Source organism: Rhamphochromis longiceps, linkage group LG20, assembly GCF_057381845.1.
Source record: "Rhamphochromis longiceps isolate RC_006_pf linkage group LG20, R_longiceps_female_GT1.1, whole genome shotgun sequence".
Lineage (NCBI taxonomy): Eukaryota > Metazoa > Chordata > Actinopteri > Cichliformes > Cichlidae > Rhamphochromis > Rhamphochromis longiceps.
Window position 1 is genome coordinate 7,775,079 of NC_140576.1, and position 14,482 is coordinate 7,789,560.

At 40.6% G+C, this 14,482-nt stretch overlaps 5 protein-coding genes across 5 annotated transcripts; 3 read left to right on the forward strand and 2 right to left on the reverse strand.

Moving 5' to 3' along the window:
- Positions 1–210: 210 nt before the first annotated feature.
- LOC146644869 (uncharacterized) lies at positions 211–1,372 on the forward strand. Its single transcript, XM_085394189.1, has 2 exons — positions 211–407; positions 528–1,372. Exons 1-2 carry the CDS (start codon positions 231–233, stop codon positions 1,119–1,121), a joined length of 771 nt encoding a protein of 256 aa, XP_085250315.1. The 5' UTR covers positions 211–230; the 3' UTR covers positions 1,122–1,372.
- Positions 1,373–2,461: 1,089 nt separating this feature from the next.
- On the reverse strand, positions 2,462–4,738 carry LOC146644870 (uncharacterized). Its single transcript, XM_085394058.1, has one exon. It carries the CDS (start codon positions 4,736–4,738, stop codon positions 2,462–2,464), a length of 2,277 nt encoding a protein of 758 aa, XP_085250184.1.
- A 1,328-nt stretch (positions 4,739–6,066) lies between these two features.
- On the forward strand, positions 6,067–7,500 carry LOC146644871 (uncharacterized). The gene is made up of 2 exons (XM_085394972.1): positions 6,067–6,263; positions 6,384–7,500. The coding sequence occupies exons 1-2, from the start codon at positions 6,087–6,089 to the stop codon at positions 6,975–6,977; spliced, it is 771 nt and encodes a 256-aa protein (XP_085251098.1). The 5' UTR covers positions 6,067–6,086; the 3' UTR covers positions 6,978–7,500.
- A 1,998-nt stretch (positions 7,501–9,498) lies between these two features.
- LOC146644872 (uncharacterized) lies at positions 9,499–11,775 on the reverse strand. Its single transcript, XM_085394059.1, has one exon. It carries the CDS (start codon positions 11,773–11,775, stop codon positions 9,499–9,501), a length of 2,277 nt encoding a protein of 758 aa, XP_085250185.1.
- Positions 11,776–13,103: 1,328 nt separating this feature from the next.
- Positions 13,104–14,029, forward strand: LOC146644873 (uncharacterized). The gene is made up of 2 exons (XM_085394381.1): positions 13,104–13,300; positions 13,421–14,029. Exons 1-2 carry the CDS (start codon positions 13,124–13,126, stop codon positions 14,012–14,014), a joined length of 771 nt encoding a protein of 256 aa, XP_085250507.1. The 5' UTR covers positions 13,104–13,123; the 3' UTR covers positions 14,015–14,029.
- The last annotated feature ends 453 nt before the right edge of the window (positions 14,030–14,482 follow it).

Genomic DNA, 14,482 nt, shown 5'->3' on the forward strand with positions numbered 1-14,482 from the left:
TACTGAGCTTATCGTTGATCAGCTTGGATTGTGTAGATCACAAATCTTTTGGTCTGAATCTTTTTTTATTTAATTCTTATAATATCCATCGTGACTCTCTTTTTCATCAGTGGAACTCTGTCCCAGTCTGCTCCACCACCGGGAGATTCTCCGCTGTCCACGATGTCTTCACTGTGGATGCCATGTTTGTGTCTTATCTATCGTAGGTCCTGCAGGGAAATGGTGTGACTATGTCTCTCATCATACCGTCCCTCATTGGACTTGATAAAACCTTGGAGAATTGTGTCACCAACTACACCCACTTCTGCAAGGCCCTGCGCACAGGCCTCTACACACACTTCCAGCCAGTGATTCACCAGAAGGACATGATACTAGCTGCTGTGCTGGATCCTAGGATCAAACTGCAGGTACCAAATTAGGCCAGAAGCATAGCGGACTTCTGTAGATTTATATTTAATTGAATATGCGTGTTGAGTAGATAAAGGAAAAAAATGTGTGTACATTTAAAACAACCATTTTTTTTGCAGCCGTTTTCTGATGACAACCAGGATGAACAGAATGATTTCCTAACACCTCCGTCAAAATCTGAGGCTCGCAGCATTGTTGAGTCCACATTAGAAAACATGGAAGCCTCAACATTTCCTACTGTTGAGGCAGAGAAAGATCAGACAGGCAGTGGGCTGGAGCACGATGTGAAAGAAGAAAGCCAGACAGATGGCGTGATGGACACTTGTGCTGGCAGCTCAGACAACAACTGTCCTGAAATCAGTGAAAACGACCTCAAGAGGAAGTCCATCTTCAACTTCCTTCAGCCTCCTGCAAAGACTCTAAAGATGTCAGAGTTCGACGTGTACCTGTCTGAACCGCTGTGGGAAAGCAACTCTACTCTTCAGTACTGGAAATGTGCTTCTCGATTCCCGAAGCTCCAAGGCCTCGCCAAGAAGCTGCTGGCGGTGCCCGCCACATCTGGAGGTTTTGACCGTTTCAGTCCGATGGCTGCGTGCATTGTGAAAGCAAAAAGGAACCGCTTGCCACCTCACACCACAGAGAGACTGCTACTATACAAAAACTCTGTAAAAGTGAAGACTGTTAAAAAGCCCAGTCGGGCTGCTAAACACTGATGGATAACAGCTGAGTGTGGCAGAGCTTGCACAGCATTAAACAGAAACTCTGCCTCTACTTTTAAAAACTGTGCCATACGCTAAGAAGGAGGGTGAACTGCTAATACCTCTTATATTGTAGCAAATGAATCAGCTGACTCTTTCTTCCTAGAACGCATTTGCTGGTCTGCATTAAAAAAACAAAACAACAAGTCCTGTGTTACAGCTGGTTTCATCAGTTTGTTAAAGGGACGCATTCTGGTCAATGATCCTCACAGCTTCATCCTCACAGAGCCCATTTAATAATGGGCTCTGCAGAGGAGCTAAAGAAGAGTCCAGCATGTTGCTCTGACTGTGTAACTCCTAAAGGTACAGTAACGGCAACATTGCCTAGTGACTGATCAGGCCAGTAACATTTCTGTTTCTCATATAAACCATCTCAGTGACTTCAGCAGAGATATTTTGTTAGTCAGGGTAAATACAAGGATTAGCTACCGAACATGTGCTTTTGCTCAATGTCTGACTGCGAGTGACTGAGAATGTGTTTACTTTAAAAAATGAAATATGTATTTGGCCACAGTAACTAAAGGTTCGCTAACTAAAAACTAACTAAAATGTAGCTTTAAAAATAGCTGAGAACAGCCTATTTTAATAACCTCACTCCACTTCCTGCCACTGTACAAAAATGAAGCCAAAATTCCCTTTTCATGGGGACTGCCATCACTTTGTATTTTTGAAGCCAGTGTGTGCGTAGTAGTGAATAAAAGCAGATCAAAAGTACTCAAATACAACCACTTGTACACATCAAAAGAAAAATTCAGTTCACATCAATTTTATTTGTGCCAATTTTAAAACTTTAGGGTAACATCCCTACAATAACGCAGAGATTGTAGGGATGTTAACTTGCAATATTATATAATATTGCAAGTTAACATCCCTACAATAATGCAGAGAAAACCCAACAATCCGAAGATCCCCTATGAGCAAGCACTTGGCGACAGTGGGAAGGAAAAACTCCCTTTTAATAGGAAGAAACCTTCAGTAGAACCAGGCTCAGTGAGGGGCGGCCATCTACCTCGACCGGTTGGGGGTGATGAAGCGACATAGATGAAATGCATGTCACTTCCTCACACATGCAGAGATGTCCTTATTGTCTTACATTTATGATGTTATAGCAAATACAGCCTCTCCTGGGTTACGGATGTAATATACCCTCAGGATGGGCGGGTATTAAATTTTTTTCTGATATTGTCTCTTTGTGATTTATTTTGACTTTGGAAACAAAGAAATAGATATTTTTTAACCAGCTTAAAAGCTGATTATTTCTTTGGGGTCAGTGTGAGAACTGGTAGGAGGATTTTTTAGATGTGTTTGGGTTTGGCTGAAGGCCGGCGCTTGAGTAGTTTTGCACCAGGATTGTATACTCTACGTAGAGTTGACTGGGAAGTAAGTTCAGGTGAATGGGGATGAAACATTTCTTCTTCTGCCTTGGGAGTAACAGTGGACTTGAGGTTGAGTGAGCTCCTAGACTCAGACTGCTTCTTTGAGTTGTCTACAGTTTTAGACCGGGCCCTAGTGGAAATAGGAGGTAGCAGGCCATGCACTGCTTTTAGCTTACTGTCATATGTGGTAAGCTTGTTACCCATTTTACCCTTAAGGTCTCTAATTTCTTTCTGTTGTTCTTTCAGCTCATTGTCGCCTTTGGATGGAAAGTATTCCGCATTACTCAGGTCAAATCTCACCTTTTTCCGGGCTATTTGTTCATCCCCATCCTTTCTTTGCTGCTCTGGGGAGGCTTTTTTCTCGACTTGCACAGTGTGGCCGAGTGTGTCATAAAGTCCCTTCAGCTGTTGCAGCAGATCGTCATTTTCTTTTTTCTGTACTGCATTCTTTTGTCGTTGAATGCCAATGTCAGTTTCCAGTTCTTCTATTACTTGCTCAAGCTTAAATACTGTGTGTTTGGACTTTGTCAGAGCTTTCTCAACCTCTTCTTTGTCCTCCACAGTTTGCGTCAACTTTGACTTCACTGTGAAGAGGTTGTCATTTGCAGAGCTAAGCTGTTTCTCGTGTTCTTTCTTTTGTTCTGCCTGCTGCAGTTTGATAATGTCCAGCTCAGTCTTTACAGCATTATAGCTGGTCTTAGCATTGGCAAGGTCTACGTTTGTCTCTTGGAGTTCTTGAGCCTTTTCTTTGATTTTATTCTGAAGTGTCTTTATAGTGTCTCTAGCTGTATAGAGTTCGTTCTCAATGCAGAACTTTGTCTCAGAAAGGAGCACTTTATCAGACCTAAGATTTTCACTTCTCTTTATCTCCAGTTCCAGATCGTTTTTTGCTTTGCTAAGAGCAGTTTTCAGACGGGCTATGTTATTTTCTTGGGATGAAATTTTCTTCCCAGACTCCTGCGTCTCATTTTCAAATATAATTATTTGCTTAGTTTTAACCTCAAGGCAGTTTTCCAGACGGTCGATAGTAAAACGTTGCCTTGCCAGCTCCTTTATCTGACTTTCAGATTCCAGGACTTTAGCTTTTAACTCTTTCCTCAACGTTATGTTGTTACATTCCTTCTCCCTAAGACGTACTTTCAGTTCATCATTTTTCTTTGTCAGTTGGTTTTTCTCGTCTATTGCCCAGCGCTTTCCCGCTTTATACTCCTCATTTTGTCTTTGACACTTTTTAAGTTCAGCCTGTAGTTTCTCTTTTTCTTCTTCCACACTTTTAACTTTCTGTTGACGGCAGTACACCTCCCCAGGTAGTGTAAGAAGCTCGTCTATCCTTCTTTCAAGGAAGTCATTACGATGAATGTACTTCTCATTGTTCTGAATCTCAGTCTGAAGCTGCTCATTTTGTTTCTGCAGTTCTTTAAGTGTTTCATTTTTTTCCTCAGTCGTCTTGCTTAGCTTCATCTTGAGTTCTTGTTTTTCCTGCTCATTTTTGATTTTAAGGACAACCAGAGATTCCACCTCCTTTTCTTTCTTGTCCCGCATCGTTTTTTCAGTGGCACACTTATTTTCAAGGTGTTTGATTGCCTTATGAAGAGCCCGAATTTTTGCCTCATATTTGTTTGTGAGATCTACATTCTGTGACTCTGCGGACCTTAGCTGGGATTTGGTTTCCAGCAAAACATTTTCCATTTTTTCCATCTTTTCATCTTTGGATTCCTCTGTCATCTTCGCAACCAGTTCCTGTTCTTCTTTCAAAGATGCCTCAAGACTTGAAATCTTACAATTCTTTTCATCGATTTCCTCAAGCTGAAGTTTTTCAGCTTGTTTGTAATTTTCTATCTCATATCTGAGCACCTGCATTTCTTTGGACTCCTCTTTCATCTTCGCAACCAGTTCCTGCTCTTCTTTCAAAGATGCCTCAAGACTTGAAATCTTACAATTCTTTTCATCGATTTCCTCCAACTGAAGCTTTTCAGCTTGTTTGTACTTTTCTATCTCATTTCTGAGCACCTGCATTTCTTTGGACTCCTCTTTCATCTTTGCAACCAGTCCCTGCTCTTCTTTCAAAGATGCCTCAAGACTTGAAATCCTACAATTCTTTTCTTGGATTTCCTCAAGCTGAAGTTTTTCAGCTTGTTTGTAATTTTCTATCTCATTTCTGAGCATCTGCATATCAAAGTAGCTTAGGGAGCTCATTTTGAAATGAATGTATTTAGTTTAGTTTATACGACGTGTTATTCTGTGTTTGAAAAATGATCTACTCAATGAGACAAAGTGTTCGCAAGTGGAAACTGTTAGTTCAGAACTATAGCGATCTATGGGTTCAAGGTATGTACTCGAGGGATATTTATAGGCTCTGACTCCGCCCCCAGAACTGTCTTCAAAGGAGTTCAAGTGACGTTATCGCCGAACGTTGTGACATTCAAAGGACAGTCTATTATGATGTCATTTTGTACCAGAATGGGTTCAATTTGATATTGTGTCTTTGCAAGTTTGTTCAACTTGCATTGCGATTTCTTTTTTTAGCAGACTTTAGCGATCCTTCTACTTGGGCTGTCTTCAAGTTTAAGGTATCTGTCGTTTCCCACCGTATCCCGCCCCGATCGATCCATTTATGTACGAGCCCATCCGCCCCCGGATCCGTTCATCGGGGCTCATCGCTACTGTTGTAGTCACTTGTCCGGAGCTAACAACAGCTGTTGAGCTGACTATTAAGCTAACATTATGCCCGCTAGTGTTACGTGTCCTACAAGTCACACTTTTTCTGTGATAAACAGTTGAATTAAATTCTTACAGCGTATGAGAGGTTGGCAGCGTCAAAACATTAGCAATAGGTGACAATAACGAGTGCTGGAGGATTTATTTAGTTATTTATTTAGATCCATTTCTTCAGTATAAGAAGCCATACTATCAGAACACCGCAATACAGATACAACTAATAGGCTACTTATTCTGCAGAAAAACTTTCACCATTTGTGCTTAAGAGTATATGAATTTATATGACTACTGCTTATGTTGAAGATTAAGCTCAGTTTTAATATTTCATGTCATTCTATAATGATCATAGCGTATGCAGAGATGACACATATTTGTCCATTTTAATATTCAGCTGAGCATGAATGGAATGTCAGAGTGGTGTCTGACAGTATATATGTATGTTATTATAATGAACACAGTGTATATATGTATGAATGTTTGATTCAAAGATAAGATTAGACATTTAAAATAAATGAATAACAAACAAAAATCTAGCAGGTTGAGCACTGTGTGAAGCAGGAAACATTCAAGCAGATGAAAAATATATTAAATGAAAATACTGAGCTTATCGTTGATCAGCTTGGATTGTGTAGATCACAAATCTTTTGGTCTGAATCTTTTTTTATTTAATTCTTATAATATCCATCGTGACTCTCTTTTTCATCAGTGGAACTCTGTCCCAGTCTGCTCCACCACCGGGAGATTCTCCGCTGTCCACGATGTCTTCACTGTGGATGCCATGTTTGTGTCTTATCTATCGTAGGTCCTGCAGGGAAATGGTGTGACTATGTCTCTCATCATACCGTCCCTCATTGGACTTGATAAAACCTTGGAGAATTGTGTCACCAACTACACCCACTTCTGCAAGGCCCTGCGCACAGGCCTCTACACACACTTCCAGCCAGTGATTCACCAGAAGGACATGATACTAGCTGCTGTGCTGGATCCTAGGATCAAACTGCAGGTACCAAATTAGGCCAGAAGCATAGCGGACTTCTGTAGATTTATATTTAATTGAATATGCGTGTTGAGTAGATATAGGAAAAAAATGTGTGTACATTTAAAACAACCATTTTTTTTGCAGCCGTTTTCTGATGACAACCAGGATGAACAGAATGATTTCCTAACACCTCCGTCAAAATCTGAGGCTCGCAGCATTGTTGAGTCCACATTAGAAAACATGGAAGCCTCAACATTTCCTACTGTTGAGGCAGAGAAAGATCAGACAGGCAGTGGGCTGGAGCACGATGTGAAAGAAGAAAGCCAGACAGATGGCGTGATGGACACTTGTGCTGGCAGCTCAGACAACAACTGTCCTGAAATCAGTGAAAACGACCTCAAGAGGAAGTCCATCTTCAACTTCCTTCAGCCGCCTGCAAAGACTCTAAAGATGTCAGAGTTCGACGTGTACCTGTCTGAACCGCTGTGGGAAAGCAACTCTACTCTTCAGTACTGGAAATGTGCTTCTCGATTCCCGAAGCTCCAAGGCCTCGCCAAGAAGCTGCTGGCGGTGCCCGCCACATCTGGAGGTTTTGACCGTTTCAGTCCGATGGCTGCGTGCATTGTGAAAGCAAAAAGGAACCGCTTGCCACCTCACACCACAGAGAGACTGCTACTATACAAAAACTCTGTAAAAGTGAAGACTGTTAAAAAGCCCAGTCGGGCTGCTAAACACTGATGGATAACAGCTGAGTGTGGCAGAGGTTTCACAGCATTAAACAGAAACTCTGCCTCTACTTTTAAAAACTGTGCCATACGCTAAGAAGGAGGGTGAACTGCTAATACCTCTTATATTGTAGCAAATGAATCAGCTGACTCTTTCTTCCTAGAACGCATTTGCTGGTCTGCATTAAAAAAACAAAACAACAAGTCCTGTGTTACAGCTGGTTTCATCAGTTTGTTAAAAGGACGCATTCTGGTCAATGATCCTCACAGCTTCATACCTGCAGCAGCGATAGAGATGCACACTGTCTCTGCGTGCTGTACGGTGCTGCTCAGAGTTGTACTTTGTCCCTTCCACACATGATTCAAGTCAGAGCTCTCTACTGGATTGGGAAATGGCAAATTAGAAATGGAGTCGGTGAATGAATGGCATCTGATTCACTTCAAACCAAAATGAGTTCAGCTTGTATCGTTCTTTTGCAGAATTTCATGTTTTCTGACTGCAACTTTTGTTAAGACAGTAATAAAATGTCAAATCAGAGGTTGAATGCTTATTTATTTCCACTATGCACTGATAAATGAGATATTTGCTGCCAAACGTGATGGAACAGTAGATCTTTATATTGAATTTGGCTATTCAGTCCCTCCACCCCAAAAGTCATTTATATTTTATAGTCAAATGAGAAATCCACTGTACATTTCTTTCAGGCATTACAGTTTTGTTTCATTCATTCTAACGTGAAATACAACAGTGTCAGCATCTTTTCAGCTTTTTATCAGACTTGTCTTTCACCATTTTCAAATAGCCTAATCAATAATTCATGTACTTTCATAGATGCTGTTGTTTTCCTCAAAACCATAGATTTTTAAAAAGAAAACATTTTGCTTGGATAAACTATAATGTCTGATGGAAGTTGATGGAAAAGCTTCATTTAGTTTGGCTTTGTCAGGTAGGCTGATGTTGGCATTGAATGACAGCTACCTGATTTTACTGCGGTAAAGACCGATAATGTGTTGAAAATTAAAACCAGTGTTATGAGTGCTGTGATCTCCTCTGAGAAGCATTCAAAAAGTTTTTGCTTGCATTAAACATTGGAGTATGTATCAGCTGTGTTATCAAGAAACTGAGATATCTGCTAGAAACTGGAATATTGGAATATGTCTGATATTAAAGACAGTTTGCGACTGAAGAAAACTGTGAGAACATTTTTTTTAATCCTCTCATTGATTCATCTTCATTTGAAACTGCGTCAAATCAGCTGCCAATAAGAAATTTAAATGCATTCTATTTTATTTTAGTGTTATTATTCATTTATATTTTATTGCGTCATTGTAGTGCATTTTACTTGTTTTAGTTGCATTCTAGTTTGTAAAGCAAGTTGTGCAGCATGGGCTGTTGGAAATGTGCTCGATCAATAAACCTGACCTTGACCATGTGTGGAGGGAGCCAGAAACATGCTGCTGTTTGCACATATTTAATAATGGGCTCTGCAGAGGAGCTAAAGAAGAGTCCAGCATGTTGCTCTGACTGTGTAACTCCTAAAGGTACAGTAACGGCAACATTGCCTAGTGACTGATCAGGCCAGTAACATTTCTGTTTCTCATATAAACCATCTCAGTGACTTCAGCAGAGATATTTTGTTAGTCAGGGTAAATACAAGGATTAGCTACCGAACATGTGCTTTTGCTCAATGTCTGACTGCGAGTGACTGAGAATGTGTTTACTTTAAAAAATGAAATATGTATTTGGCCACAGTAACTAAAGGTTCGCTAACTAAAAACTAACTAAAATGTAGCTTTAAAAATAGCTGAGAACAGCCTATTTTAATAACCTCACTCCACTTCCTGCCACTGTACAAAAATGAAGCCAAAATTCCCTTTTCATGGGGACTGCCATCACTTTGTATTTTTGAAGCCAGTGTGTGCGTAGTAGTGAATAAAAGCAGATCAAAAGTACTCAAATACAACCACTTGTACACATCAAAAGAAAAATTCAGTTCACATCAATTTTATTTGTGCCAATTTTAAAACTTTAGGGTAACATCCCTACAATAACGCAGAGATTGTAGGGATGTTAACTTGCAATATTATATAATATTGCAAGTTAACATCCCTACAATAATGCAGAGAAAACCCAACAATCCGAAGATCCCCTATGAGCAAGCACTTGGCGACAGTGGGAAGGAAAAACTCCCTTTTAATAGGAAGAAACCTTCAGTAGAACCAGGCTCAGTGAGGGGCGGCCATCTACCTCGACCGGTTGGGGGTGATGAAGCGACATAGATGAAATGCATGTCACTTCCTCACACATGCAGAGATGTCCTTATTGTCTTACATTTATGATGTTATAGCAAATACAGCCTCTCCTGGGTTACGGATGTAATATACCCTCAGGATGGGCGGGTATTAAATTTTTTTCTGATATTGTCTCTTTGTGATTTATTTTGATTTTGGAAACAAAGAAATAGATATTTTTTAACCAGCTTAAAAGCTGATTATTTCTTTGGGGTCAGTGTGAGAACTGGTAGGAGGATTTTTTAGATGTGGTTGGGTTTGGCTGAAGGCCGGCGCTTGAGTAGTTTTGCACCAGGATTGTATACTCTACGTAGAGTTGACTGGGAAGTAAGTTCAGGTGAATGGGGATGAAACATTTCTTCTTCTGCCTTGGGAGTAACAGTGGACTTGAGGTTGAGTGAGCTCCTAGACTCAGACTGCTTCTTTGAGTTGTCTACAGTTTTAGACCGGGCCCTAGTGGAAATAGGAGGTAGCAGGCCATGCACTGCTTTTAGCTTACTGTCATATGTGGTAAGCTTGTTACCCATTTTACCCTTAAGGTCTCTAATTTCTTTCTGTTGTTCTTTCAGCTCATTGTCGCCTTTGGATGGAAAGTATTCCGCATTACTCAGGTCAAATCTCACCTTTTTCCGGGCTATTTGTTTATCCCCATCCTTTCTTTGCTGCTCTGGGGAGGCTTTTTTCTCGACTTGCACAGTGTGGCCGAGTGTGTCATAAAGTCCCTTCAGCTCTTGCAGCAGATCGTCATTTTCTTTTTTCTGTACTGCATTCTTTTGTCGTTGAATGCCAATGTCAGTTTCCAGTTCTTCTATTACTTGCTCAAGCTTAAATACTGTGTGTTTGGACTTTGTCAGAGCTTTCTCAACCTCTTCTTTGTCCTCCACAGTTTGCGTCAACTTTGACTTCACTGTGAAGAGGTTGTCATTTGCAGAGCTAAGCTGTTTCTCGTGTTCTTTCTTTTGTTCTGCCTGCTGCAGTTTGATAATGTCCAGCTCAGTCTTTACAGCATTATAGCTGGTCTTAGCATTGGCAAGGTCTACGTTTGTCTCTTGGAGTTCTTGAGCCTTTTCTTTGATTTTATTCTGAAGTGTCTTTATAGTGTCTCTAGCTGTATAGAGTTCGTTCTCAATGCAGAACTTTGTCTCAGAAAGGAGCACTTTATCAGACCTAAGATTTTCACTTCTCTTTATCTCCAGTTCCAGATCGTTTTTTGCTTTGCTAAGAGCAGTTTTCAGACGGGCTATGTTATTTTCTTGGGATGAAATTTTCTTCCCAGACTCCTGCGTCTCATTTTCAAATATAATTATTTGCTTAGTTTTAACCTCAAGGCAGTTTTCCAGACGGTCGATAGTAAAACGTTGCCTTGCCAGCTCCTTTATCTGACTTTCAGATTCCAGGACTTTAGCTTTTAACTCTTTCCTCAACGTTATGTTGTTACATTCCTTCTCCCTAAGACGTACTTTCAGTTCATCATTTTTCTTTGTCAGTTGGTTTTTCTCGTCTATTGCCCAGCGCTTTCCCGCTTTATACTCCTCATTTTGTCTTTGACACTTTTTAAGTTCAGCCTGTAGTTTCTCTTTTTCTTCTTCCACACTTTTAACTTTCTGTTGACGGCAGTACACCTCCCCAGGTAGTGTAAGAAGCTCGTCTATCCTTCTTTCAAGGAAGTCATTACGATGAATGTACTTCTCATTGTTCTGAATCTCAGTCTGAAGCTGCTCATTTTGTTTCTGCAGTTCTTTAAGTGTTTCATTTTTTTCCTCAGTCGTCTTGCTTAGCTTCATCTTGAGTTCTTGTTTTTCCTGCTCATTTTTGATTTTAAGGACAACCAGAGATTCCACCTCCTTTTCTTTCTTGTCCCGCATCGTTTTTTCAGTGGCACACTTATTTTCAAGGTGTTTGATTGCCTTATGAAGAGCCCGAATTTTTGCCTCATATTTGTTTGTGAGATCTACATTCTGTGACTCTGCGGACCTTAGCTGGGATTTGGTTTCCAGCAAAACATTTTCCATTTTTTCCATCTTTTCATCTTTGGATTCCTCTGTCATCTTCGCAACCAGTTCCTGTTCTTCTTTCAAAGATGCCTCAAGACTTGAAATCTTACAATTCTTTTCATCGATTTCCTCAAGCTGAAGTTTTTCAGCTTGTTTGTAATTTTCTATCTCATATCTGAGCACCTGCATTTCTTTGGACTCCTCTTTCATCTTCGCAACCAGTCCCTGCTCTTCTTTCAAAGATGCCTCAAGACTTGAAATCTTACAATTCTTTTCATCGATTTCCTCCAACTGAAGCTTTTCAGCTTGTTTGTACTTTTCTATCTCATTTCTGAGCACCTGCATTTCTTTGGACTCCTCTTTCATCTTTGCAACCAGTCTCTGCTCTTCTTTCAAAGATGCCTCAAGACTTGAAATCCTACAATTCTTTTCTTGGATTTCCTCAAGCTGAAGTTTTTCAGCTTGTTTGTAATTTTCTATCTCATTTCTGAGCATCTGCATATCAAAGTAGCTTAGGGAGCTCATTTTGAAATGAATGTATTTAGTTTAGTTTATACGACGTGTTATTCTGTGTTTGAAAAATGATCTACTCAATGAGACAAAGTGTTCGCAAGTGGAAACTGTTAGTTCAGAACTATAGCGATCTATGGGTTCAAGGTATGTACTCGAGGGATATTTATAGGCTCTGACTCCGCCCCCAGAACTGTCTTCAAAGGAGTTCAAGTGACGTTATCGCCGAACGTCGTGACATTCAAAGGACAGTCTATTATGATGTCATTTTGTACCAGAATGGGTTCAATTTGATATTGTGTCTTTGCAAGTTTGTTCAACTTGCATTGCGATTTCTTTTTTTAGCAGACTTTAGCGATCCTTCTACTTGGGCTGTCTTCAAGTTTAAGGTATCTGTCGTTTCCCACCGTATCCCGCCCCGATCGATCCATTTATGTACGAGCCCATCCGCCCCCGGATCCGTTCATCGGGGCTCATCGCTACTGTTGTAGTCACTTGTCCGGAGCTAACAACAGCTGTTGAGCTGACTATTAAGCTAACATTATGCCCGCTAGTGTTACGTGTCCTACAAGTCACACTTTTTCTGTGATAAACAGTTGAATTAAATTCTTACAGCGTATGAGAGGTTGGCAGCGTCAAAACATTAGCAATAGGTGACAATAACGAGTGCTGGAGGATTTATTTAGTTATTTATTTAGATCCATTTCTTCAGTATAAGAAGCCATACTATCAGAACACCGCAATACAGATACAACTAATAGGCTACTTATTCTGCAGAAAAACTTTCACCATTTGTGCTTAAGAGTATATGAATTTATATGACTACTGCTTATGTTGAAGATTAAGCTCAGTTTTAATATTTCATGTCATTCTATAATGATCATAGCGTATGCAGAGATGACACATATTTGTCCATTTTAATATTCAGCTGAGCATGAATGGAATGTCAGAGTGGTGTCTGACAGTATATATGTATGTTATTATAATGAACACAGTGTATATATGTATGAATGTTTGATTCAAAGATAAGATTAGACATTTAAAATAAATGAATAACAAACAAAAATCTAGCAGGTTGAGCACTGTGTGAAGCAGGAAACATTCAAGCAGATGAAAAATATATTAAATGAAAATACTGAGCTTATCGTTGATCAGCTTGGATTGTGTAGATCACAAATCTTTTGGTCTGAATCTTTTTTTATTTAATTCTTATAATATCCATCGTGACTCTCTTTTTCATCAGTGGAACTCTGTCCCAGTCTGCTCCACCACCGGGAGATTCTCCGCTGTCCACGATGTCTTCACTGTGGATGCCATGTTTGTGTCTTATCTATCGTAGGTCCTGCAGGGAAATGGTGTGACTATGTCTCTCATCATACCGTCCCTCATTGGACTTGATAAAACCTTGGAGAATTGTGTCACCAACTACACCCACTTCTGCAAGGCCCTGCGCACAGGCCTCTACACACACTTCCAGCCAGTGATTCACCAGAAGGACATGATACTAGCTGCTGTGCTGGATCCTAGGATCAAACTGCAGGTACCAAATTAGGCCAGAAGCATAGCGGACTTCTGTAGATTTATATTTAATTGAATATGCGTGTTGAGTAGATATAGGAAAAAAATGTGTGTACATTTAAAACAACCATTTTTTTTGCAGCCGTTTTCTGATGACAACCAGGATGAACAGAATGATTTCCTAACACCTCCGTCAAAATCTGAGGCTCGCAGCATTGTTGAGTCCACATTAGAAAACATGGAAGCCTCAACATTTCCTACTGTTGAGGCAGAGAAAGATCAGACAGGCAGTGGGCTGGAGCACGATGTGAAAGAAGAAAGCCAGACAGATGGCGTGATGGACACTTGTGCTGGCAGCTCAGACAACAACTGTCCTGAAATCAGTGAAAACGACCTCAAGAGGAAGTCCATCTTCAACTTCCTTCAGCCTCCTGCAAAGACTCTAAAGATGTCAGAGTTCGACGTGTACCTGTCTGAACCGCTGTGGGAAAGCAACTCTACTCTTCAGTACTGGAAATGTGCTTCTCGATTCCCGAAGCTCCAAGGCCTCGCCAAGAAGCTGCTGGCGGTGCCCGCCACATCTGGAGGTTTTGACCGTTTCAGTCCGATGGCTGCGTGCATTGTGAAAGCAAAAAGGAACCGCTTGCCACCTCACCCCACAGAGAGACTGCTACTATACAAAAACTCTGTAAAAGTGAAGACTGTTAAAAAGCCCAGTCGGGCTGCTAAACACTGATGGATAACAGCTGAGTGTGGCAGAGGTTTCACAGCATTAAACAGAAACTCTGCCTCTACTTTTAAAAACTGTGCCATACGCTAAGAAGGAGGGTGAACTGCTAATACCTCTTATATTGTAGCAAATGAATCAGCTGACTCTTTCTTCCTAGAACGCATTTGCTGGTCTGCATTAAAAAAACAAAACAACAAGTCCTGTGTTACAGCTGGTTTCATCAGTTTGTTAAAGGGACGCATTCTGGTCAATGATCCTCACAGCTTCATCCTCACAGAGCCCATTTAATAATGGGCTCTGCAGAGGAGCTAAAGAAGAGTCCAGCATGTTGCTCTGACTGTGTAACTCCTAAAGGTACAGTAACGGCAACATTGCCTAGTGACTGATCAGGCCAGTAACATTTCTGTTTCTCATATAAACCATCTCAGTGACTTCAGCAGAGATATTTTGTTAGTCAGGGTAAATACAAGGATT

Excerpts from the sequence above, each read along its gene's own strand:
- LOC146644871 (XM_085394972.1), top strand. The coding sequence starts at position 6,087 with ATGTCTCTCATCATACCGTCCCTCATTGGACTTGATAAAACCTTGGAG. Across the intron at positions 6,264-6,383 it reads ATCCTAGGATCAAACTGCAG|CCGTTTTCTGATGACAACCA; the intron begins GTACCAAATTAG and ends TTTTTTTTGCAG.
- LOC146644872 (XM_085394059.1), bottom strand. The coding sequence starts at position 11,775 with ATGAGCTCCCTAAGCTACTTTGATATGCAGATGCTCAGAAATGAGATA.
- LOC146644873 (XM_085394381.1), top strand. The coding sequence starts at position 13,124 with ATGTCTCTCATCATACCGTCCCTCATTGGACTTGATAAAACCTTGGAG. Across the intron at positions 13,301-13,420 it reads ATCCTAGGATCAAACTGCAG|CCGTTTTCTGATGACAACCA; the intron begins GTACCAAATTAG and ends TTTTTTTTGCAG.
- LOC146644869 (XM_085394189.1), top strand. The coding sequence starts at position 231 with ATGTCTCTCATCATACCGTCCCTCATTGGACTTGATAAAACCTTGGAG. Across the intron at positions 408-527 it reads ATCCTAGGATCAAACTGCAG|CCGTTTTCTGATGACAACCA; the intron begins GTACCAAATTAG and ends TTTTTTTTGCAG.
- LOC146644870 (XM_085394058.1), bottom strand. The coding sequence starts at position 4,738 with ATGAGCTCCCTAAGCTACTTTGATATGCAGATGCTCAGAAATGAGATA.